Source organism: Pantherophis guttatus, chromosome 13, assembly GCF_059756535.1.
Source record: "Pantherophis guttatus breed Tessera chromosome 13, ASM5975653v1, whole genome shotgun sequence".
Lineage (NCBI taxonomy): Eukaryota > Metazoa > Chordata > Lepidosauria > Squamata > Colubridae > Pantherophis > Pantherophis guttatus.
In genome coordinates, this window is record NC_142075.1 from 17,773,896 (window position 1) to 17,798,934 (window position 25,039).

Consider the following 25,039-nt stretch of genomic DNA (forward strand, 5'->3'; position numbering starts at 1 on the left):
GGGTGGGTCTATGAAAAAGTCGACGTAATTGTTAATTCTCAACGTCTCGAATAAGGGAAATAAGTTGAGACGTCAGCACAACTGATGCCGTTGGGAAGAGTAAAGACACTCCCTGCTACTCCCACAGAGCATAAGTTAATTTCCTTCAGATTCGGGGGTGGGGGGGGGGAAACCACCCTTTCTCATAGAAAATTAAAGAAGATTAAAATCATAGGGCTGTTAGAGGCAAAGGTCAATGGGAGAAAGGGAACGAGGCACCAAAGAGGAGAGGGCTGGGCTTCACAGTTGATTGAATTTGTACAGATTTATACATGAGGTTAACAAAGAAGAAGAAGAAAATCTTGCATTCATCTGCTTTCGTTCTTAATTTTGGGGCGATCTAATTCTACATTTCAGAGTCAGTAGGGAGAGCAGAATGAAAGAAGCAGTGTTGCATCATGGTCACATGACCTAAGCCCACAGTCTTTTGCATATGTGATATGGCAGTGAAATTCAATATTCAATTTTATTTATTGATTAGCCCTTTGGGCCATATCAAGTGCAGAATTACAAAGACAAATCATTACAAAGGTTTGGTAAAACAAATTAAGTAAGATAGGAATAACTCGCAATTAAAATACAATTAGAATAAAATACGATCTAAAATAAAATCGGGATAAAACACAATAATTTAAAGTACCATTTAAATATAATTAAAATTATATTATAATGTCGCCCCTGCATCTACCCAATCAGTGTTAACCTGCTATTAAAATTATATTGTTAGATCAAGTGGTCATTCTTACAATCTACCGCATTTTGCTGCACCAACTTTGTCCTCCTTCCCATCAACTTTACCACAAATTTAGCACTCCATTTTACCAACTGCAAGTTGGAACCTAACAAACAATATCGCAAAAAGTGCTCTTTAGACTTAGGCAGTCTAAACTTCTCAACCTTGGCAACTTTAAGAGGGGTGGATTTCAACTCCCAGAATTCTCTTAAAGAACCTCTTAAAGTTGCTAAGAGTTGAAAAACACTGTGTTATGATGTTGCACACATGTGGGAATTTCTGGGAGGCCCGTTTTTCACCCTCCCGGAGCCTCCGTGTGGGCACTGAACTTTTCTTGAGCCTCCGGGAGGGCAAAAACAGCCTCCCCTGGGCTCTGGAGGTGCTGAACTTACCTGGCATCCCTGGGAGGGGCGGGGCAGAGTGGGTGGGGCCAACCAGTCCTTGCAACTACCGGTTCGGAAAAGCAGATGTAAAATTAGCATCTGATTCACCCGAACTGGTCCAAACTGGCTGAATCCCACCCTGACAAAGGTTGAACCAATGCAGCCAATTTTGTCATTTTCATAAAAAGGAGAACAATCTCAGAGATGTTCATGCTGTGGCTTTTAATTTATCCTTCAGTCAACAAAAAATTTAACCATCTCCTATTTCTTCTCAACTGTCTCATTACAGATATTGATGAGTGCTCCCTTTCTAACATCTGTGTCTTTGGAACTTGTCACAATCTTCCTGGCCTCTTCCGATGTCAGTGTGAGACAGGATATGAGCTGGACAGAAGTGGTGGGAACTGCACAGGTAATGTAAAAGTTTAGCCAATTTAGTAACCGTCTTAACTTTGGTATAAACATTGCTCATATAAGCCACCAAAAAAATGTTTCCACTATTTCAGGAAAAATGACTGAGCAGCTAAAGTTGACTCTTGTATTTAAATACATTTCAGAAACCTTAAAAAATGTAGTTTGGAGTTTAATAGGACTTTAATTATTTAGTTAGTTCATTTGACCAAATAGGGCATTGCCCAGAAGTTTCCTGGCCACCTGCAGCCACTTCCAAGTAAGTTTTCCTAGTTATTATTTTATTTTTTAAAATATTTCTTACAACTACCCAACTCCAATATGTTTAAAACTTTCTTAAAATCCATTTTTGGCTTTTTGCCTATTGCATATTATTTTACCTTCTTTACATTTTGTTTTTTAATCCAAAGAAGGTAAAACTCACCAGGTGTCAAATTAAGCTTGCTGTTCTAAAAGTCTCTAATATCCATAAAGTAGTTAAATTGAACATTTCCGCTTGTGATTAGAATGCAAGTTTGGCTAGCTTAGTGTCCTTGTTAAATGAGCACTACAGTCTTTTGGTGACCTATAGATTAACGTTGCCTTTTTTCCCTGTGTAGATATCAATGAATGCTTAGATCCCACAACATGTATCAGTGGCACTTGCCTCAACATCCAAGGCAGTTACACCTGTGAATGTCCTCCAGATTTTGAGCTGAACCCAACTCGTGTTGGCTGTGTTGGTAAGTAATGTTGCGGTAAGATGCTCTAAATGTAGATGAATTAATGGTCTACCAGGTTAACAAATAAATACAATGTAAAAAAGATGTGAAGACTCTAGAAAGAGTGCAGAGAAGAGCAACAAAGATGGTTAGGGGATTGGAGGCTAAAACATATGAAGAACGGTTGCAGGAACTGGGTATGTCTAGTTTAATGAAAAGAAGGACTAGGGGAGTCATGATAGCAATGTTCCAATATCTCAGGGGCTGCCCCAAAGAAGAGGGAGTCAAGCTATTCTCCAAAGCACCTGAGGGCAGGACAAGAAGCAATGGGTGGAAACTAATCAAGGAAAGAAGCAATTTAGAACGAAGGAGAAATTTCCTGGCAGTGAGAACAATTAAACAGTGGAACGACTTGCCTCCAGAAGTTGTGAATGCTCCAACACTGGAAGTTTTTAAGAAGATGTTGAATAACCATTTGTCTGAAGTGGTGTAGGGTTTCCTGCCTAAGCACGGAGTTGGACTAGAAGACCTCCAAGGTCCCTTCCAACTCTGTTATTCTAAATAAATGATAGCAATGTTTTGGGAAGAGGCAATAACTACATGGTTCAACTCTTGAAAGAAAAATATATACCTGACAATTGGTAATTTAAAAAGTTTGCCAAGAGTTGAGAAGCCTCTGATGAACTGAGCAATGGATGAACAGGAACATCAAAGAAATGCCCAGTGCATGGCTTACATAGGAACTGTTCTTTTATTCTGTGTCTTTATGGATTGATGATGTTTGAGCATGTGCTACTTTCCTTCTTTAGATACACGCTCTGGCTTCTGTTATTTGGAAATTAAACCTCGAGGAGATAATGGTGATACAGCTTGCAGTAATGAAATTGGCATTGGTGTTTCCAAGGCTTCTTGCTGTTGTTCCCTTGGTAAAGCTTGGGGAATTCCTTGTGAACAGTGTCCGGCTGTGAATTCAAGTAAGTAGATGGAAAAGGGTCCAATTATAGCTGATTTACACTTTCATTTGCTTGGTTCCTAGGGATGTGGTGGTTCAGTGGCTAAGACGCTGAGCTTGTCGATCGAAAGGTCGGCAGTTCAGCAGTTCAAATCCCGAGTGCCACGTAACGGGGTGAGCTCAAAAGCAGTTCAAAAGCACGTAAAAAAATGCAAGTAGAAAAATAGGGACCACCTTTGGTGGGAAGGTAACAGCGTTGCGTGTATCTTTAGTGTTTAGTCATGCCAGCCACATGATCATGGAGAGATCTTTGGACAGTGCTGGCTCTTCGGCTTTGAAACGGAGATGAGCACCGCCCCCTAGAGTCGGGAACGACTAGCACATATGTGCGAGGGGAACCTTTACCTTTACCTTTACCTTGGTTGGTTCCTAAGAGACAGAATATAACCAGGATTACAGGGAGGTAGTTTATTTATAGGAGAACTGTCAGGCGCAATAAATCAGGAACCAAGCCTGTTCAAATGACTACGGGTTGATTGTATGCTGAGGCTCTCTATAAGAATCTGAACTACTAACAGTCAAAGCAAATTGGTGGTAGATAAGAGTCAATAGAATTCAAAGACGATTTGACTTAGATATCTTGTGGGCACAAAGGGACTCGAGGCCAATGACATATTTGGCCCCTCCCTCAAGCTCAGACTGGTCATCTCCTACAACGTTGACTTTGGGATGGGAGAAAGATGTATTTGAAAATAAGAATGGCAAATTTAATTTGAGGGCATGAAGTGAATTGAACTGAGGATGTGTTCATATCTAGTGAATGTGTTATATGGGGGAAATATATGGGGGTTATATTCAGGGAATCTTCAGTTTGAAGGACTTGGGGTTGGAAGAAGCATGCCGAAAGGAGAAAAAGATTGTAATGACTAACTTTTCTTACAAAGCAAAAAATGTCGGCTTAATAATTAATAATATTGGTTTCCCCCTTCAGCTGATTACAAACTGTTATGTCCGGGAGGAGAAGGATTTCGACCTAATCCTATTACAGTCATTTTAGAAGGTAACGCCTGCTTGTGTGCTCTTTCTCTAGACATCCTACTATTACATCAATTGTTGTTAGCCAAGCTTTGTTGGTTTGATGTTCTAACAGAATGCTGTGGCTTATTTTATCTGGACAGATATTGATGAGTGTCAAGAACTGCCTGGACTTTGTCAAGGAGGACAGTGCATCAATTCATTTGGTAGCTTTCAGTGCCAGTGTCCATCTGGGTACTATTTGAATGAAGAGACACGAGTATGTGATGGTAAGCGAATCATAGAATGTGTTGTCGCGTAGTAAGGATTCTAGCTAAATGCCTCTTCCAGGATTTGGCCTCGCAATCATTTGGAGCTCGAGACTGATAACACATTTGACTCTCTCCCTTAGGCTCAGGAAGTTGTCAGGTGTGAACAACCAGGTCCATACGTGTAGAGTTCAATTTGCTACTCTATTGCTGAATGCCTATTTTAAGGGATCTTCCCAGACAGGCCGTTTCCCAGCCTAGATAAGGTTCAAGAGCATTCAAGAAAGCTTAAACCAGTGGTGAAATCCTACCGGTTCGCACCGGTTTGGACGAACTGGTAGTGATGAAAGCTACCGGTTCAACGAACCGGTAGTAAAAAAAAAAGCTACCGGTTGGTCTGAACCGGTATTTCTGACGATCAGCTATGCCGCGCGATTTAAAATCGCTAGAAAGCAGGAAATCCTGATTTCTAGTGAATCTAAATCGCGCAGCACAGCTGTTCCCCCTCTCACTGTTCTATTTACCTTCCCAAGCATCCTTTTTCTGTGCGCAGCGCACATTTGGCATGTACTTTGTATGTGCACACGCAGCGTGCTTTTGTCATGCACTGTGCGTGCATGCACAGCATGGATCTGGAGCTCACTGCGCATGCGCGGGCAGTGAACTGGTGGCAAACTGGGGAAGATTTCACCACCAGCTCGAACCTTGCCCTTTTGTGGCTTACAAAAGGATTCTAGACTAATTCCCTGCTTGACTCCTCCCCCTGGCTGTGCCAGTTTCTCTCTGACAAAAGTGTAGCCATCAACACATAGCACAGGTTAGTTACATGCCCCTCTGTAAAGGAGGGGAAAACAGCCTCCTTCAAAGCACACAATAGTTCTCCCAAATATATTAGAAGCAATACTGAACTATAGAAGCAAAATTAGTGTTAGTTAATTAAAAGTTAGTGTGAAATAGCCACTGACCTTTTCAACCATCTTTGCCCATTCCTCTAGATTCCTTTTCTTAATCTGTCTTGCTTTCTTGATCTGTTATGGATTTTACACTTCCTTTACTTGGGGTCTTAACTATATCTTGGGGGATATAGTTTCCTTTGATACAATATCACCCTTCAGTTAAGCCTGAGAAATGCTTTAAGAGTAGAGGATGTGATTATCAACTCCATTGATTTGGGAATATAGATTTATTAGTCCATTTTACCCATATAGGACTCACTCTAAACCACTGTTTCTCATTTTTTGGCAACTTTAAGAGATGTGGACTTCAACTCCAGAATTCCCCAACCAGCTATTGCTGGCTGGGGAATTCTGGGAGATTTCTTAAAGTTGCCAAGGTTGAGGAACATTGCTCTAAACAGTATTTGAAATCTTGAGTATCCTGATCAGTGCCCAGTCCAGCCAGTCTTTGATTTCAGTAGGTCCTAAACAACAAGGACAAAATATGTGTTCAAAAAATACTGTTATTTTATTTTCAGCATCCAAAACTCTGTTTTAGCTGTAGCAAAAGGACTGGATTCATCTGTGAAATAATTAAAAATCTCTTAAGCATATGGCGATTTCTTTGCCACCTTAGTAAACGATTGTTAACTGTTAATGGATTTGGACAACAGGCGGGTCTTTAGCTGCAATGAATCTTCCTTTCTTCCTTCCTTCTTTCCATGTCCATCCATCCATCCATCCACCCATCCATCCATCCATACCTTCTCTCCTTCCTTCCTTCTCTCCTTCTCTCCTTCCTTCCTTCCTTCCATCCTTCCATGTCCATCCATCCATCCATCCATCCATACCTTCTCTCCCTCCTTCCCTCCTCCCTTCCTCCCTCCGTCCCTCCCATCCTATCCATCCATCCATCCATCCATCCATCCATTCATCCATCCACCCCTTCTCTCCTTCCTTCCTTCTCTGCTTCTCTCTTTCCTTCCTTCCTTCCATGTCCATCCATCCATCCATCCATCCATCCATCTCTTCTCCTCCCTCCCTCCCTCCCTCCCTCCCTATCCATTCATCCATCCATCCATCCCTTCTCTCCCTCCTTCCTCCCTCCCTCCCTTTCTATCCATCCATCCATCCATCCATCCATCCCTTCTCTCCTTCCTTCCTCCCTCCCTCCCTTCCTAGGTCCATGCAACCATCCATCCATCCCTTCTGCCCTCCCTCCCTCCCTCCCTCCCTATGTCCATCTATCCATTCATTCATCCATTCATCCATCCCTTCTCTCCTTCCTTCCTTCCTTCCTTCCTTCCTTCCTTCCTTCCTTCCTTCCTTCCTTCCTTCCTTCTTCCCTCCCTCTCTCCCTCCCTCCCTTCCTTGTTGTCAGTCTGAACTATCAACTTTGTATTTTCCTTGCAGATGTTAATGAATGTTCCATAGTTGGTATCTGTGGCCCTGGCACCTGCTACAACACCATTGGAAATTTCACTTGTATTTGTCCCCCGGATTATCTACAAGTCAACGGTGGAAATAATTGTATGGGTAAGGTTGCCTCCATTTCTTTTTCCAGATCAATATGTTCTTTACTATTTTTATTTAATCCGATCGAAGGGGGGGGGGAATTCCTCTGAAATAAATCATGTTGCTTCCCTAACTTTCTTGGAGCAGAGAGAGGCAGGGAAGCTGGGTAGGGTTTTGGTATTTTTTACCTAAACGTAGTTTGGGTAAGATATATAATTTAAAATATATAATTTTATGGTAGTCCTCCCAAAAAATGTGGTGCTATTAGCTAGTTTTAGAAAATACACTTTTTCCAAAAGGTTTCCACAATTTTGGCCACTACTGTATATCTAATTAAAAAGAAAACAAGGTTTTAGATAATAAGATAATAGATAATAAGGTTTCCATCTTATATCATAGTTATTAACTTAGCATCATCTGGTAATTTTCAGTAAAACTGAGCAACCTTTTACAGTTCAGCTGGGTGCACTGAATAATGTCGTGAATTCTAGGAAGGGTTAAATTCCTTAATTCTGTCAATGAGATCTGGTGCCTAGGTAAAAAGAAATTCATTCAAGATGCAAGATCTTTGTTATTTCAGCATTTACCTTCTGATTCAGCGCATGTTATTTTAGCCTTATCCTTCTGCTTAATTTCTTTTTCTTTTTTTTTTTTTGGAAATTCCAAACTCAAATGAACTCAACATGCATAAGCAAAGCTAAGCCAGAAACCATGTGGCATCCTCTTCCAATATTTTTCCAGAAGGATATGAAATCATAAACGGAGCAAGGTTTTTAAAGAAATGGTTGACGGACACTCGCATGTGTTCTTCTGCCAAGGTTTTGAGGCCCCTTGAAGAACATGTTCCACATTTCATAATTAGGAAACCCAGTGACATTCGTGGGATTTTGGATGGTTCTGCAAGCAGCACATTTTTTTCCATAGATGATGATGTAACTTTACAGTCATTGTTAAATTTGCAAGCCCGACAGTCGTGGATTGCAACAGCTTCACTTCAACAGAAAAACGAGTAAAAAAGAGCAGAGGTGGCTTCAAAGAAAGGACTGACTCATCAAGATAGCTCAACCAAGATTCTTGATGTTGCAAAAAAAAAAATTGGCGTACAAATGCCATCCTTTGCTTTTCCTAAACGTTATTTTTGCATATAATGTCCTGAAATTAAGCCAGTTGTACTTATGGAAGAACATGACTCTGTGTGGGTTCAGGGCGTTTGTTTCCACGGGAAGTGCAGGGGTGGGTGGGAGAGGCTGCATAAAAGACCTTCTCAGCAGATTGTATCCCAATAGTCCTCGACTTACAACAGTTCATTTAGCGACAGTCCAAAGTTACAAGGGCACTGGAAAAAAATATGACTTGGGATCATTTTTCACACTTATGACCATTGCAGCATCCCCATGATTTACATTCGGACGCTTGACCACTGATTCATATTTATATCGGTTGCTGTGTCCTCTTGTGGGTCATGTGATCCCCTTTCATGAAGGAAAGGGAAGGAAGGAAGGAAGGTAGGAAGGAAGGATGGATGGAAAGAAAGATGGAGGAAAAGAAGGACAGAAGGATGGACGGAAGAAAGGATGGAAAGAAGGATGGATGGATGGAAGGAAAGAAGGAAGGAGGGAAGGATGGAAGGAAGGAAGGATGGATGGAAGGAAGGAAGGAAGGAAAGATGGAAGGAGGGAAGGATGGATGGATGGAAGGAGGGAAGGAAGGATGGATGGATGGAAAGAAGGATGGAAGGATGGATGGAAGGAGGGAAAGAAGGATGGATGGATGGATGGATGGAGGGAAGGAAGGATGGACGGAAGGATGGATGGATGGATGGAAAGAAGGAAGGAAGGAAAGATGGAAGGAGGGAAGGATGGATGGATGGATGGAAGGAGGGAAGGAAGGATGGATAGATGGAAAGGATGGATGGAAGGAAGGGTGGAAAGAAGGATGGATGGAAGGAAGGAAGGAAAGATGGAAGGAAGGATGGATGGATGGAAGGAAGGAGGGAAGGAAGGAGGGAAAGAAGGATGCAAGGAAGGAAGGAAGGATGAAGGAAGGATGGATGGAAGGAAGGAGGGAAGGAAGGAAGGAAAGAAGGAAGGAAGGATGAAAGGAACGATGGAAGGAAGGATAGGATACTTTGTGATGATAAGGATGATGGGGATGATGGGGATGAGGCCACTAATATGCTTCTTCTCCCTTGTTGCAGATATGAGAAGAAGCCTCTGCTACAGGAACTACAATGCTGACAATCAAACTTGCGATGGAGAACTGCTTTTTAACATGACCAAAAAAATGTGCTGCTGTTCTTACAATATTGGACGAGCCTGGAACAGACCTTGTGAACAATGTCCCATCCCAAGCACTGGTTCGTACTGGCATTAAAGTGGAAAAAAAAGTGTGTGTGAGAGAGAGAAAAAGAGAGAGAGAGAGAGAAAGCGCAGCTGCTATGCCCTTCCGGCAATATACCACTGTCCACTGTAGCAATTTATTTACCCAGCAAATTTATATAGCAGGTTTTAAACACTGTGCATGAGATGTGATATGATGCTGAAGGTGATTGTGCATATTGTGAATATTTAAACCAGGGGCTGTGGTTGATTGGGAAGTGGCCTGTGCGAGTGGCGGGCTTTTCATGCTGGCTTGCCATTCACATGAGTTGAGCTGTGCATTCAAGTGGTGGGCTGGCACCAAAAGCCCACCACTCATGCAACCAACCATTTGCATAGGCCAGTTCCACTCTGCTCCCCCGCCGGGCCACACAGCCATAAAGGTTGGGGGACCACTGATATAAACCAATAGCAAAGAATATTTATAGAGTTCTGGCTTGAACTGTGGGATCCTTGCATTACCAAAGTAGGTAACATCATCAGTGAATATGTAAGTACTGTAAATAAACTTTACGGACTACCAATGGATGGATGTAGATCAGAGATCTACAAAACTGGGTTTTAAAAGTAGGGTTCCGGTGATAATCTTTCCATACATATTTGAGATTCTGCTGAATTGGTGCTGATTGGCCTGCAGTTCATATGGTACCATGGGTTTACCAAGGCTAAACTTGTAATGGAAAGATCAATTCAGATAGAAGGGATGAAGATATCCTTATATCTTATTAAATCTTTACTGGATTTTTTTTTTTTTTTTTTTTTTTTTTGGTGGTTTAGTTTTTCCTAGAAAGTTGGAAGTTGTATGTGATATGCTTCCTTTTGGGCTTATATCTGCTCACTGATCTTACCTAGTGCTTGCAAAATCAGCTCGGCCAGAGATAATAGCCATATAGTTAAAATAGGTATATAAACAACTATTAGTACCACTTGGCATTGTTTCAATGTCATTAAAGAGTTGTTATATTTATCCAACCAGAAGATCACTTGGTGATCTTGGACCCATCACTGAGAACCAGGGTGGGATTCTACTGGTTTAGACCGGTTCGGGCAAAGCGCACGATCACCGAACCAGTTGTTAAACCAGAAGGATCCCACTACTGCCCCATTGCCAATAACCATGTTGGCCTCTTAAAAAAAGATATTGCAGAGCAGGAACCTAATAATGATTTTATTATATAGACAGAAATAGATGCATATTTATTATTTATTATTATATTTCTATACCGCCTTTCTCCCGTAGGACTCAAGGCGGTGTACAGTCAAGAAAAATATAGATACACAAGCATCATAAAATTGCTAATTAAAATTATTATTATAACATAGTTTGGCCCAATTAAATAGAACGTAAAATTAGATAACATATGAGGAGTACGTTAAACCGTTGCTATAAGAGTTGGCTGGAGAAGGATCATTGTTATTTCAGTGGATTTTTTTTAAAAAAAATAAATTCACATGGTGTTCTTCCTCTTTTTTTTTTATCATTTTAGATGAGTTTTCAAGCCTCTGTGGAGGTCAAAGGCCTGGTTTCTTTATAGACATCATTACAGGATTGCCCGTCGGTGAGCTGCATTCTAACGAGATTTTATTTTTAATTTTTACGGAGGGACGGGAAGATATAATTTTGCCTTTTTTCTGAGGAAGTTCTGAAGACTAAACAACGCAGTAGGACCCAGCCTATTACCAATCCGCCCCTTCTCCTTCTGGGTCCTCCTCAAGAGCTGGCATCTTATGATCCCCTGGTTTGGGATTACAGGCGGTAGAAAAATTTGAGGATGTTGTAAACAACTTCAACCCAGCATAGGTGGAAAGGCTGCCAATCCACTCTGGGTCGGAGGCTGGGGGTGGGGGGTGGGAGGAAGTCTTTTCTTTTTAAAGCCTAAGATTTTTATCTAACCTTTCACATTGGTTCCTGAGGGGCATTGTGTTGGAGGCGAGGGTGGGAAGGCGTTTTTGTTTGCATGCCCTTTGACAGAGGGCAGGGGACGAGGAGAAGCTTGAGACGGGATATTTTTCACACAGCAAAAGTGGGGAAACGGTTCACAAATCTCAACCCTAGTGGGAAAAACCGAAGAATTTGTGGGAACGAAGCCAACGATATTCTTAGACAGAATTCCCTTCTGTCTTTTTATTTTTCCCCTTTCCCTTTTTTATTATTATTATTATTCAAATGAGGAGCAAACCGGACTAGCCCCGTGATAGAGGAGACAGAACTTGTAGTAGTGCTTAAGGGAGATATTTTGAGAGATGGGTCTTTTTTTTAAAAAAAGGATTATTTGGGGCTTAACAGGGTGGATAAAAATTGATATATTTTTTTTTAAAAAATTGGATTTTTAAAATTTAAATCGGATTTTTTTCAATTTTTATTAAATTTATTTTAATAAAATGCTTTTGGAGTAAAAAAATCTATCTAAAGATAGTTTTCTATTTAAGATCCAATCATAATTTAGCTTATTCAGCATGAAACGGAGTTTAGTTATGTAGCAGGAGGCTGAATATTGGGACTGTCGGGGAAACAATAGCGAGTCAGAGGAGGAGCCGCTGTGGGGCAGAGATGACAGCTGCTCTTTAAAAATTATGATTGAAAGATTTCGAGTTGATTTAAATCAAGCCTTTTTACTAGTGATTTAAATCGTGCTTTAAATCGTGATTTAAATCGACTTGATTTAAATCAAATCCACCCTGGGGCTTAATTGGGTAAAAGTATTGCTCTGAATGTTGGCACCTCTGTTGTCTCTTGATGCAGATATTGATGAGTGTCGTGAGATCCCAGGGATATGTGAGAATGGGATTTGCATAAACCTGATTGGCAGTTTCCGATGTGAATGTTCGGGCGGCTTCTTTTACAATGACAAGTTACTGATCTGTGAAGGTAAGGAGCTTCTGTACAGCATCGCCTGCAGTAGGTAGAGACAGAAATAACGCTACTTGCAACCAAGAAGGCGGGATTCTCAGCATGTTTCCTTAATCAGCTCGATTTTAGAAACTGCATATTTTTGCTGTAAATACTATTTATCAGTAAATACTAGCAGTCCTCGGCTTATGACCAAAATTGGGACCAGAAGTTTGTTCGCTAAGTAATAGCAATAGCATTTAGACTTATATACCGCTTCACAGTGTTTTACAGCCTGCTCTAAGCGGTTTTATAGAATCAGCCTTTGCCGCTGCCCCCCCAACAATCTGGGTGCAACCCTCTTTGACCAACAAAGGGATTCAGAAGAATCAAAAAGGTCTTGCCTTAATGTACTGGTATTCCTGAAAATACGACCATTCGTTTAACAACAGTCTGAAGTTACAACCGTGTTGAAAAAAGCAACTTCTCAAAATTATAGCAATAACACTTGGAGTTATGTACCGCTTCACAATGCTTTACATTCCCCTCTAAGTGGTTTACGGAGTCAGCATCTTGCCCCCAACAATCTGGGTCCTCATTTTACCGACCTCAGAAGGATGGAAGGCTGAGTCGACTTTGAGCCGGTGAGAATTGAACTGCCGAACTGCTGGCAACCGGCAGTCAGCAGAAATAGCCTGCAGTACTGCATTCTAACCACTGCGCCACCACGGCTCTTAATGCAATTTGTTAAGCCAGTCTTCACTGGAGCCAAATTTATAATCCTTTTTACCCTGGTTGTTAAATGAATCATGCAGTCATTAAGTAAGTCCAGCTTCCCCTATTGGCTATGCTTGTCAGAAGGTGGCTAGGAAAAGATCACAATTTGTGATCATGTGACTGCAGGACACTGCAACTGTCATAAATACAGGCCAAGTGCCAATCACATGGCTGTGCAGATGCAGTGATGGCCATAACCTGCAAGAGCCCTGGTGGCGGTGTGTTAGAATGCAGTACTGCAGGCAAACTCTGCCGACTGCCAGCAGTTTGATCCTGATTGGCTCAAGGTTGATTCAGCCTTCCATCCAGGGCAGTAAAATTAGGACTCAGATTGTTGGGGAAGATATGCTGACTCAGTTAGAGAAGACCTGAAAGCACTGTGAAGCGGTATATAAGTCTAAGATCTATTGCTATTGCTATAATTTTGAGAAGTTGCTTTTTTCAACACGGTCGTAACTTCAGACTGTCATTAAACGAATGGTTGTACGATGAGGACTACAAGTACATTAACGGCCAAGACCTTTCTGATTCTTCTGAACCCGTTTCAAAGTATTTGTTGGTCAAAGAGGGATGCTGCTGTCCACTTTGTCATATTATATGGAAGGAAGGCATAGATGTCTATGACTACAATATTGTAGTCACTTTATTGTAGTCAATATTGTGTAAGCTGTCACTTTCTGCATTACACACTTGCTAATGATGCTGGGCTGTATTTTGAATTTGGTTCATAGCAAAGTTCATTAAAATTCACCTCTAGACTCGGCAAAACTGAAAGGAAATTGGAAGGAAAGTATATATTAATATAAAATTGGGGATGCTCAGATACCAAATAGGGGAAATATTGGACAACAAAGGAGAAAGAAAGAGAGGCGTGGAGGGTAAGATAGGAGAGGGAGGGAGAGGAATGGAAGAAAGGGGAAAGGAGAGGAAGAAAAGATAGGGGAAAAGAGTAGGAGAGAAGGTTAGAAAGGGGGAAAAGAGGGGAGGAGTGGGGGAAAGGAAGGGGAAGTAGGGAAGAGGAAGGAGAGGAGGAAGGAAGAAAGTAGGAGAGGAGAGGAGGTAGGGAAGGGAAAAGAAAGAAAGAAGGAGAAGAAGGTTTGTTGTAAAATGAGAGGAAAGAAAGGGTAGAAGAGCAACCCCGAATGCAATTAAAATGTTTTATGCTTTCTTTAGAAAAAATATGTATATGTATGGTCAATTATGGAGTAGAGAATGTACCTTTACAATATGTGTATAAGAAATAAAAATAAAAATCTTTTCAAAATTCACCTCTTCCCGGGACTGTAAAGTTGCAACAAAAATTCCCCTTTAGCAGCTGCACAGGATGCCTGCTTTAATATTGTTGCAAATTGCAAGCTTCTTTTCTGAAATGAATCCGAAATAATTCATGGCCTTCATCTCTAATACCGATTACCAATTCTAAGACCTTTTTTTTTTTTTTAAAATAAACCAACTTCCAATAGATATTGATGAATGCCAAAATGGACCAGTTTGTCAGCAAAATGCAGATTGCGTGAATACACCGGGAAGCTTCCGCTGTGATTGTAAACCTGGTTATCGATTTACACCTGTTGGCCGATGTGTTGGTAAGTACTAGTGCTATTTGAACAATACTGTAAAATATGTAAGCGTGCTAGCTGATTGGTGGAAGAGGGATAGGATAGGATAGGATAGGATAGGATAGGATAGGATAGGATAGGATAATTTTATTTCTATACCGCCCCTCTCCCGAAGGACTCGGAGCGGTGTACAGCCAGGTAAAAACACAATACAAATATCACAATTTAAATTTAAAAATTATTAAAAGTATTACATTCAAGGCCAATTAGCTAAAAAAAACCCAGAATTTAAGAATTCCGAATTTAAAACTCAATTTATGAAGCTAGCCCTGCCTGTCGGAAGAGCAGGGTCTTAAGAGCACAGTGGAAAACTCAGAGGACAGAGATCTTGCGTATGTCCGGGGGCAGTTCATCCCAAAGGGGAGGGGCTCCCACAGAGAAGGCTCTCCCCCTGGGTGTCGCTGGCCGACATAATTTGGCCGACGGCACCCTGAGGAGTCCCTCTCTGTGGGAGCGAACTGGTCGGTGGGAGGCTATCGGTGGCAGAAGGCGGTCTCGTAGGTACCCAGGTCCTGAGCCATGGAGCGCTTTAAAGGTGGTAACCAGCACCTTGAATCGCACCCAGAAGACCACTGGGAGCCAGTGCAGCTCGCTCAGGAAAGGTGTTACATGGGTGCAATGAGTTGCACCCATAATTACCCGCGCGGCTGCATTCTGGACCAATTGGAGCCTCCGAGTGCTCTTCAAGGGGAACCCCCATGTAGAGAGCATTACCTCTTTTAAAATACACACAGGCAGAACAGCTGCATTAAAACTCTCTTTTTTTAAAAAAAAATGCAGCGCCATGTTATTTTGACCTTGTTTTTTCCACTCACAAAGATGCCAAAGAAACTTTGCAATGTTTATATTTTCTTAGACCGAAAAATTCAGTCACAAACTCACCAAAGTGAATGCGCAAGTCTTTCTTCAACACAACAGATGGCAGGCGGGGTTTTTTTTGTGCGTGTGCGAAGTGTAGAGTACCCAGCTTTAAACATGTTCATATAAACATATTGTAGTAATTTTTTTTTAATCTCCGCAGCAATGTGAGCAGCTGATTTAAACCACCAAGCTCAAAGCGTTTCAGTGCTATATATTTAAAAATGTAGTTTCCTTATTTGTCTCAGGGCAAATTTAATTTCATAGCTCTCCCTCTGTCTCTCTGCAAGCTCTGCTTGTAGGGACCCAAAGTAACTAACAGCAATTAAGCATCAACCAAACATCATCACAATAATGAAAATTCCCCATAATTAAACTCAAATTAAAATTCATTGACAACCTATTCATAAGGAACTCTATTATCTCTTTTATTCATTAAATATGAAACTCAAGTCAACTGAACCTTTAAAATTGCATCACAAATTCCATTGGCTGGTGCTAACGGTTGATACAGGTTGCTGCCAGCGTCCTAGGTATCAACCAAGTATCTTCTTAAGAGTACGATGTTCCAAGTAGTGCAGTTTTTTGCAGTTCTGCTGGTGTTATTGCAGGAAGCTGCAATTGGTTGATGTATCTTATAAAATTCTTGGACATGATACCAAGTGCCCCGATGACAGTGGGTGTCACTGTTACATGTTTCATCCATAATCGCGTAGTTTCAATGGCCAGGTCGCGATATTTAGTGATTTTTACCAGTTCTTTTTCTTCGACTCTGGCATTATTATTATTATTTTAATCTTCAGTTCAATTCACAGTCTGGGACTGGTAAAAACTTAACAGTTCAAGTCCTAACCAAGGACGTAAGAGCTGTTAAGGTAGCGTCTGATTATATAGGCAGTTCCAAGTAGGATGTTTTTTTGTCAAAATCAGGATATTCAGGTCCAATAAGTTCAAAATTTCCATGTATCTAGGCAGCACTTTGGGTATTGCTCTAAGGGCTCCTATTACTATTGGTACAACCATTGATTTCTTCCTCCACAATCGCTCAAGTTTAATTTGTAAATCACAATATTATTTTTTTTTCTAGCTGTTTCTCCTCAATTTGTGCATCTCCTGGTATTGCAATAGCAACCAACCAGATTTTTTTTTTCTTTTGCACAATAGTGATGACAGGGGTGGGATGGGCCAGATGTCCGTCTGGTAGATATAGTAGTGGTAGTGGAAATAGTATTTTTGTGGGCGTTTTCTGAGCTGTATTTGAGAGGAGCCCCTTTTCCTATAGATCTGCAGTTTTTGCAGGAAAAGGGTAGAAGCAGAAGTGGATTTTCCCTTTGAAATTGAAAGGTTTGGATTCTTTAGGAAAATGTGGTGATTTAGCATCTTGTTAAACGTAATAATTCTGTAAGCTCCTTCTCTGCAATAGAAACAGGAAACTCCAGGTCAAAAGCTGATAACAATCAACAATGTACCTTAATATGTGTTGGCAGAGACTTTATTTCCTTGAATTTTGCTCAGGAAGGGAAAAATAAAATGCAATATTTGCAGCTTGATAAGTGGGTCGTTTTATCATACCGAAAGATACAATAAGTTGAACTTGTTTAGGAATGCATACATTTTAATTCCATTGTATTGTTGGAATTGCATTAATTTTTCCTTAAAATGCTTTAAAGAGGAACTATTTAGGTGCCAAATTCTTTTACTGCAACTCGTCATGGTTTCCTCCAACATTTAAAGCTAATTTAGTGCTTTGCGTTCCTGCTGAGAAATAAATTAGCAAAATTTTCATATTTTGAAAGACTGAACTGTTTTTCCCCTATCGTTCTCTTGCTGAAAAATTCTGAAATTTTTAAGATTTCTATGATTACAGATCGCAACGAGTGTCTAGAGATACCCAATATTTGTAGCCATGGCGATTGCTTAGACCGTGAAGGAGGTTATACGTGTCGTTGCCACACGGGATTCAAAACCAATGAAGATGAAACGATGTGTTTGGGTATGTATGTATTTATATTTTTAGCCTTGGGAATAACAGAAAGGCAATGTTCATTGTGGGTCAATTTACAGATGTGATGTGGATAGCTGTAGCTTCTACATGATGATATTTAAATGAGCCAAGGTGGACAACTATGGCAACTTTATGACTTGAGGACTTCAAATCCCAGAACATGGCTGGCTCAGGAATTCTGGGAGTTGAAGTCCACAAGTTTTAACGTTGACATAGTTGCCCACCACTGCTTTATAAGCTGGATCTATCCATGCCTTGGGTCAGAGTGGACAACGAACTCCTTGTGTGGTATTTTGGTTTGTTGAATAATTGTTGGCTTTTCCGGACTTCTCTTTGTTTATGCCAGGGGTCAGCAACCTGCAGCTCTGGAGCCGCATGTGGCTCTTTCACCCCTCTGCTGCGGCTCCCTGTCACTCAAAATATGCATCACAACCACCAATGTGCGACACCCACCAACACACGATTTATTGAGCTTTTCAATCCCCAGTAGGCCAACCATGGATAAATCCAAGAAAAGAAAAGTTTCAGAAGAAAAGAAAACATTTAATTCAACTACATATACTAGTTTTGTGGCCGCTCAAGAAACAGTCAGGCACGGGAAGGGTTTTGTGGCTCCCGGTGTTTTCTTTTTTGTGGGAAACGGGTCCAGATGGTTCTTTGAGTGTTTAAGGTTGCAGACCCCTGGATTATGCAATTCTTTGTTTTAACTTGGTTGTAAATTGTTATATTTTGTAGTTTACCCAGAGCTGTGACAGATACACTCATAAACAAATAAATTTGATATTCCCCTTAAACCTTTCAGAAACTTCTTAGACAGAAAAAAAGAACTAATAGTCATTTTTCAAAAACTTAATGTCTGCAGAAGAATTCCTAATGCTTTTCATATTTCTTCCAGGCCGATGTTTTCATGCATTTTAGACTTGTTCAGATCCCTTCATCACAGTTTTCATCACTTGTTTAGGGTTGTAGTTTTCACTGTGAGATAGCTCACAATGAAAGCTACAAACCTTGAGCTGGCTCCCTTCCGTTTTGGATTCTGATTAATCCAATTTCTCTCTCTCTCTCGTTACAATATGGATGGATGCATCTTTCTGTACAAGTCATGAATAGCATGGGACATTTTATTTGTTTGTTTTGCAAAACCATATTTCTAAGATTCACGACCGGGCCTGATTTAACCAATGTTTTACCTTGATTCATGCTGGTGAACTGATCTGTATTTCTTTTGAGTGGTCAGGGACATGTACGTGTAACATTCTGAATTTCTTACTCGGTTCACAGATATTAATGAGTGTGAAAGAGAGCCCTGTGGAAATGGCACCTGTAGAAATACAATTGGCTCTTTCAACTGCCGTTGTCATATCGGATTCATCCTATCTCACAATAATGACTGTATAGGTAAGGAAACTTTTTCAGTTGTGCAGTGTAAATGTATTAGTTGATCATTTAACAATCGTATGCTGGGGGTGGGGGTGGACTATCTAACTATCTGTCCTTTCCTTACCTCTTTCTTTTTTCTTCTTCTTCTTCTCCCCCCTCCCCTCCTTTTAGATGTTGATGAATGTGCCTCTGGAAATGGACATCTGTGCAGAAATGGCCAATGTATTAACACTGTTGGGTCCTTCGAATGCCTTTGCAATGACGGTTATGAGATGTCACCTGATAGAAGGATTTGCATTGGTATGTCGTGAAATTAATCAAAGCATTCGCCGCATTTCACTTCAAATGGCTGATATTTCCATATGTCATGATGAAGAAGATGTAAACGTTCTACGTGTGGGAATATAAATGCAGTGTACAAAGGATTTCTGTTCAGGGCCTTCTAAGTGCATCAGAGAATTTTCCTGGCAAAGAAAATCCTTTTTGAACTTTGACAATCATCTCACAGATTAGAATCTTTCTTTATAATGTTTTAATAATACAGCTGGAATTTAAGACAGACATTTCTTCCCGGAAAAATATTTACCAGAAGAAAATATGCAGTATTGTATATTGCTGTGACTGTGAATCTATGGCATATGTGGCACGTGTACTCATATCACTGATATGTGCGCCGGCCAGCTGATTTTCGGGTCTTCTGGTCCCACCGGAAGTTGTCAAATGGGCCGTTTTCGGCCTCAGGAGGACCTCTGGGGGGGGGAGGCTGTTTTTGCCCTCCCTAGACTCCTAGAGAGGCCCTGGAGGCTGGGGACACCAAAAAACAGGCCTTCCGATCCCACCAGAAGTTGTTAAAATGGGCCATTTTTGGCCTCCAGAGGACCTCCGGGGGGGTTGGGAAGGCCGTTTTCATCCTCCCCAGACTTTTAGAGAGGCCGTGGAGGCTGGGAACAGGCCTTCCGGTCCCACCAGAAGTTGTTAAATGGGCCGTTTTTGGCCTCTGCAGGACCTCCGGGGGGAGGCTGTTTTTGCCCTCCCCAGACTCCTAGAGAGGCCCTGGAGCCAGGTGAGAAAGAAAAACGGGCCTACCGGGCCATTGCGTGCCAGGAGCGGGGGGCAGTGGGGGGATAGTGCATGCGGGGGCGGGGCGCATCAAATTATAGGTGTGGGCACGCGTATGCGTGACTCCCCCACCTCCCACCCTCCTGGCACGCAATGGCAAAAAGGTTAGCCATCAACTGGTATATTGCGTACAGTTGCTTTTTCATCTGCCTATAAATTTAGTGAGAAGCACCCATTTTTAAATCTTTTGCATAAACTTCATTTATGATAAAATTCATACTTAGGACAAAACAAATTGGAATTTTAGGGATATAGACAACAGCGTATCAGAAAAAGTGATGTGTTCCATTCGAGACCCAAACTACATCTACCTTTTTGTTAGTTGCATTGCAATTCTGTATTGTTAAATCTTTTCTAGCCTAATGATTTTTTAAAAAAAGTTTTTCTCCTTCTTTTTGTTTTTTTTTAAAAATCAGTGTAAACTTTGCTAACAAAGAGAGTAGCCCTCGAACATACGAAAGGAATAAGATCTCATGATTGTTTTATGTTTATTTTCTCACAGATATCAATGAGTGTGCATTAGATCCTGGAAAATGTGCTCCTGGTACATGTCAAAATCTGGATGGGACTTACAGGTGCATCTGTCCCCCTGGATATGCCTTAGAAGAGGACAAGTGTGTTGGTACGCAATGGGGACTCAAAAGTCAGACAGTAAAAAAGTAGGGCTAAAATAATAATAATAATCACCCCTTGTGTTCTGACCCAGCCTTAGGAGAACCAAGAAACAGACTCCTTGTTCCAAAAAAAATTCCTCTTTATTTAGCTCCTGTGAATTTCTGGCATTCACACGCTGAAAAGTCCAGGCAATAATCTTTCCAAGGGTTAATTGCAGTAACAGACCTTATCAGTTCCTTGGGATACTTGCCAGGCCGGGAGCTTCCAGTTGCAAAGCTGTAAATTAAGTTCTGGCAAGCAGTCTCTGAGGCATGAACCAGGATTAGCAAATCTTCCGAAAGAAATCCATACGGTTGTCTCCTGCAACCACCACTCCCCCTTTCTCCTATTTATTCCCCAGCCTGTTCTGCCCCAGCTACGGACCCCAAAGATCGCAGCACACACAAAGTCCATACAAACCTTAGTTTACTAATTAAAGACTACTAATGAGCTTTCTTAGTAGTTGTTCAAACACAAGTACAGTTTAAATCAGTCTTTTCTGAACAAGTGCTGTTAATTTAACTTCATTAATAGCCGACAAGAATCCAAAGAATAATAACTCAATTCTGAGGTACAGTATTTCAGATAACCATAATCTTACTGTGGTTGGCCCAGAAGCAATTTGCAGGAAAACTGATAAGAGAGAAACAAGAGCTGCATCAAACGTTTCTGGAATCAAGACGCGAAGGAATATGAATGAAGTTGTTTCCTGCAAATTGCATCAGTTGTCATCCTTCCTTAAATAGGCTAGGGGAGTGGCCAATTAGCCCCAAGCCTTATTTTCGAGGAGACCTCCTCCTGAGGAGCCACTCCTGCCTTTTAACAGCTCTGCGTGCTCGTGCATCGAGAAGAGGCTCCTCCTCTTCTTCCTCTTCACTTATGGGAGCTTCTGGAGGTTCTGAAGGCCCTGGAAGGCTGAATCCCTGCCTCTGGCACCACATCTTCTCCAGCCTCCTCATTGTCTGACTCGAGCACCAGCTGCACAGGCTGCTGGAGCAGCACCACACCAGCCTCTCCTCGCTGTCGGAATCAGCTACTAACTGCACAGGCCACTGATGGGCCACAACACAGCCAGGGACGGCCATTCAGCGTCCATGTGTGCCTTTCTTCCTGAGTCGGCTCCTTGTCCTCAGTTGTTCTCTTCTAACAGCTCTGTGCATGCGTGCATCTGGAACAGGCCCCAGCTGTTCGTCCTTCCCACTTATCTCCGACTCCAAAGGCAGTTGGGAAATGTTGGACGGCCCTGGCTCTGCTTCCGACACAGAGCATCCATCAGAGCCTTCCCTGGACTCCAGGACTGGCCCAAGTTCCTCTCCAACCTCCTCATCATCCAAGTCTGCTGTCAGCTCTGCTGGCAGCTGGCGGCCACAACACCTTGTTCTAATCATATAGCAAGCAACATTGATCCCTTCTGGCCAACAAAATCCCCATCCACTGGCCAAATGAGGCTCATTAAGAATCAGCGGGTTGATCTTTTCCTGATATCTATTCATATAGTGTTGGTTCATAGTTTAGATCCAGTGAGCAGGTTTGTTTTTTTTTAATAATTCAAAAAACAGTCCAGTTGCCTCTTGCAAAAGCACCTTTGAGACAGCTATGACTTATGTAGATGACTGAGAATCTCCATAGACGTATTTTGGAAGCATTCCCATGGTTTTCCCATGATTTCCCCACCATCCAGAGCAGGGGTGTCAAACTCAATTTCATTGAGGGCCGCATCAGGTTTGTGTTTAACCTCAGGGGGCTGGGTGAGTGTGGCCCAGGTTCTACTTACCTTTACTACCGGTTCACAACGGGATCGCACTCGTTTCGCTTTCGTCAGCATGCGCAGACTGCTGATGATGACATCTGAGGCAGTGGGCGGGGCCTCCTGCCAGTTTTACTACAGGTTCTTGCAAACCGGTCCAAACCGGGGGCAACCCACCACTGGTGTGGCCGGGGTGGGCGTGGCCAGCTCGACATCACTCATGTCGGGTAAGCGCCAGCGAAAACGAGCTCCTGAACTCCATTTCCAACTGCAATGGCTTCCTGCAACCCTCCGCCAGAAAAAACTAAGCCAGGGAGGGTTACATGTGCCTCTCCTCAGTTCTGTTTTCACTGGCAGAGGCCCCGCAGGCCAGTCCTTCACTGTTTCCAGGGAGGCCCCCAGGCCAGATCTAAGCACTGCGCAGGCTGTATCCGGCCCCCGTGCCTTGAGTTTGACACCCCTGGTCCAGAGTATCAGAAATGTGAGACTGAACTACAAAGAAATGGCCACCCATTAAGTGAACAGGATCACTTCCTAACTTTAAATCAGGGCCCTGTGTTGATAGGACAGGAATGGTGGAGAATGCAGTTGCTGGCTTTGCAAATTGTTCCTTATTCTCTTTATAATTCTAAATATACTTGCCTTACAGATATTGATGAATGTAAAGAAGAAGCAGATATCTGTGTCTTGGGCACATGTAGTAATACTGAAGGTAGTTTTGCTTGCTTATGTCCTGAAGGTTTCATAGTGACCACTAGTGGACGAAGATGCCAAGGTAAGAGTCTTCCTTTATTTTATGTAGATGCTAAATTGATGTCGTCAACTGTAAATGACAGCGGTCGATTCCTTAGGCATCTCCATAAATCCCTGTGGTACCAGTTGTTGCCATGGTTTAATTTATTTATTTAGTCAATTTATTACGGTCACCCAACCAGCAAATTGTGACTCTAGGTGGCTAACTAGGATGGAAACCCCAACACAAACCCAGCAGGATGATGACAATTTCAAGAAGACAGCATTAACTGTCTTGCCAAACTTATTTTTCAGACAAGTACTAAACATGATTAGTCAAAAGTATGAAGAATGGTTGCAGGAACTGGGTATGTCTAGTTTAATGAAAAGAAGGACTAGGGGAGACATGATAGCAGTCTTCCAATATCTCAGGGGCTGCCCCAAAGAAGAGGGAGTCAAACTATTCTCCAAAGCACCTGAAGGTAGGACAAGAAGCAAAGGGTGGAAACTAATCAAGGAGAGAAGCAACTTAGAACTAAGGAGAAATTTCCTGACAGTGAGAACAATTAATCAGTGGAACAACTTGCCTCCAGAAGCTGTGAAGGCTCCAACACTGGAGGTTTTTAAGAAGATGTTGAATAACCATTTGTCTGAAGTGGTGTAGGGTTTCCTGCCTGGGCAGGGGGTTGGACTAGAAGACCTCCAAGGTCCCTTCCAACTCTAGTATTCTATTTCTATTTCTAAAAGATGGCTTCACTCAATCCAGTGGAATTTATTCCGTGTAAATACAGAGAGGTTTGCGCCCTGCATGTGGTTGCTAAGAGTACTAACAACATATTGAGTACTGAGTGTAACATCTGGAGACCTAGGCAGAGTCAATCTAGAAATCATTAAGTGGGTCACTCTACTGAATCCCTTTGCCTTTTTAGCAAAGAAACAATGGCTCTTTCTAGGATTTTGGGCTGGTGACTCCGCTTTAACCTTCTGGCAATGTCTTCTTACTTCCTCTCCCAGTTAATGTAATTAATTATGCTAAAGATGGAGTTTATCAGAATTCCAAAACTACTTTGTGGTTTGGCCTTGCTCACTTGGGTTGAAGAGGGGGAAAAAAAGGAATGTTTTGTGGTATAATTTTGTAACTGAGTAAATTAGATAGATCTCCTCCTTGTGGTTTTATCCCTTCCTATTGAACAGCTCTAAAGGAAGTCCATAAGAATTTAATTTAGGAATTCCCTTTCTCCTTTATCTGGATGTCAGTCGTTATTTTATGGTTTAAAACTTTCTGATCTATGGGTTTAGAAGTATTGGAGAGCAATTCATTAATCTGAGTGGTGCTTTATATGCTTGCAGTAAAAAACAATAATCCTAAATCATTCTGTATTGCTGCTGTTCTTGTTTCATTTCTTTCGTTCTTACCATTTTGGAAATATTGTTTTCCAACCGAAAAATATGATAGCAGCTTTTAGATAATTACGGATTTTGATTAAGGTTGTCTTGGCAATTTTGTTTTTTGCTTTTCAGCAAATCTTCCAAAGTTAATTGAGTCCATCTTTCAGAAAGCAATTGGAAGATAAGGAAATCATTTGAAATCCTCCTGCTGTAATTCTTCATTCTGCGATTCTTTACATAGCCTATAAAATTCTTAATTCCCCCCCAAAGCGTTCTTTATTAGCTAGTGATTAATTTTTCTCTATTGTTACTATACCTTTTCAAAAGATGGTACATTAAAAACTCACTTGTTTTCTTTTTTAACCCTTGTCTGTGAAATAATGGCAACAATAATTTATTCTAGATTCATAAACAGGAATACAGACATTAAGACGATTAAGCTACCAAAACTTTAATTTATTCATAACCTCATAAGAGACGGAGAATGGGCAAAATTGCCTATTTTAAAGCTTATTCAGTTCTGCTGTGGTACAGAATAGAAAAATATTAGCCTTTTTCTTTGACCACAGAAATCACTATTTCTATTTTAAAAAGCAATT

The 25,039-nt window shown here is 41.5% G+C and overlaps 1 protein-coding gene across 2 annotated transcripts in view; it reads left to right on the forward strand.

The window, feature by feature from the left end:
• Positions 1-25,039, forward strand: part of FBN1 (fibrillin 1) — a 189,338-nt gene that overhangs the window by 140,565 nt on the left and 23,734 nt on the right. For both annotated transcript variants that reach the window (XM_060693282.2, XM_060693281.2), the window contains exons 36-50: positions 1,445-1,567; positions 2,166-2,288; positions 3,077-3,241; positions 4,211-4,279; positions 4,398-4,523; positions 6,851-6,973; positions 9,150-9,308; positions 10,818-10,889; positions 12,074-12,199; positions 14,401-14,523; positions 17,282-17,407; positions 18,701-18,817; positions 18,971-19,099; positions 20,421-20,540; positions 22,969-23,094. In XM_060693282.2, coding sequence (XP_060549265.2) covers positions 1,445-1,567; positions 2,166-2,288; positions 3,077-3,241; positions 4,211-4,279; positions 4,398-4,523; positions 6,851-6,973; positions 9,150-9,308; positions 10,818-10,889; positions 12,074-12,199; positions 14,401-14,523; positions 17,282-17,407; positions 18,701-18,817; positions 18,971-19,099; positions 20,421-20,540; positions 22,969-23,094 — 1,827 coding nt within the window. The remainder of the gene's footprint in view (positions 1-1,444; positions 1,568-2,165; positions 2,289-3,076; positions 3,242-4,210; positions 4,280-4,397; positions 4,524-6,850; positions 6,974-9,149; positions 9,309-10,817; positions 10,890-12,073; positions 12,200-14,400; positions 14,524-17,281; positions 17,408-18,700; positions 18,818-18,970; positions 19,100-20,420; positions 20,541-22,968; positions 23,095-25,039) is intronic.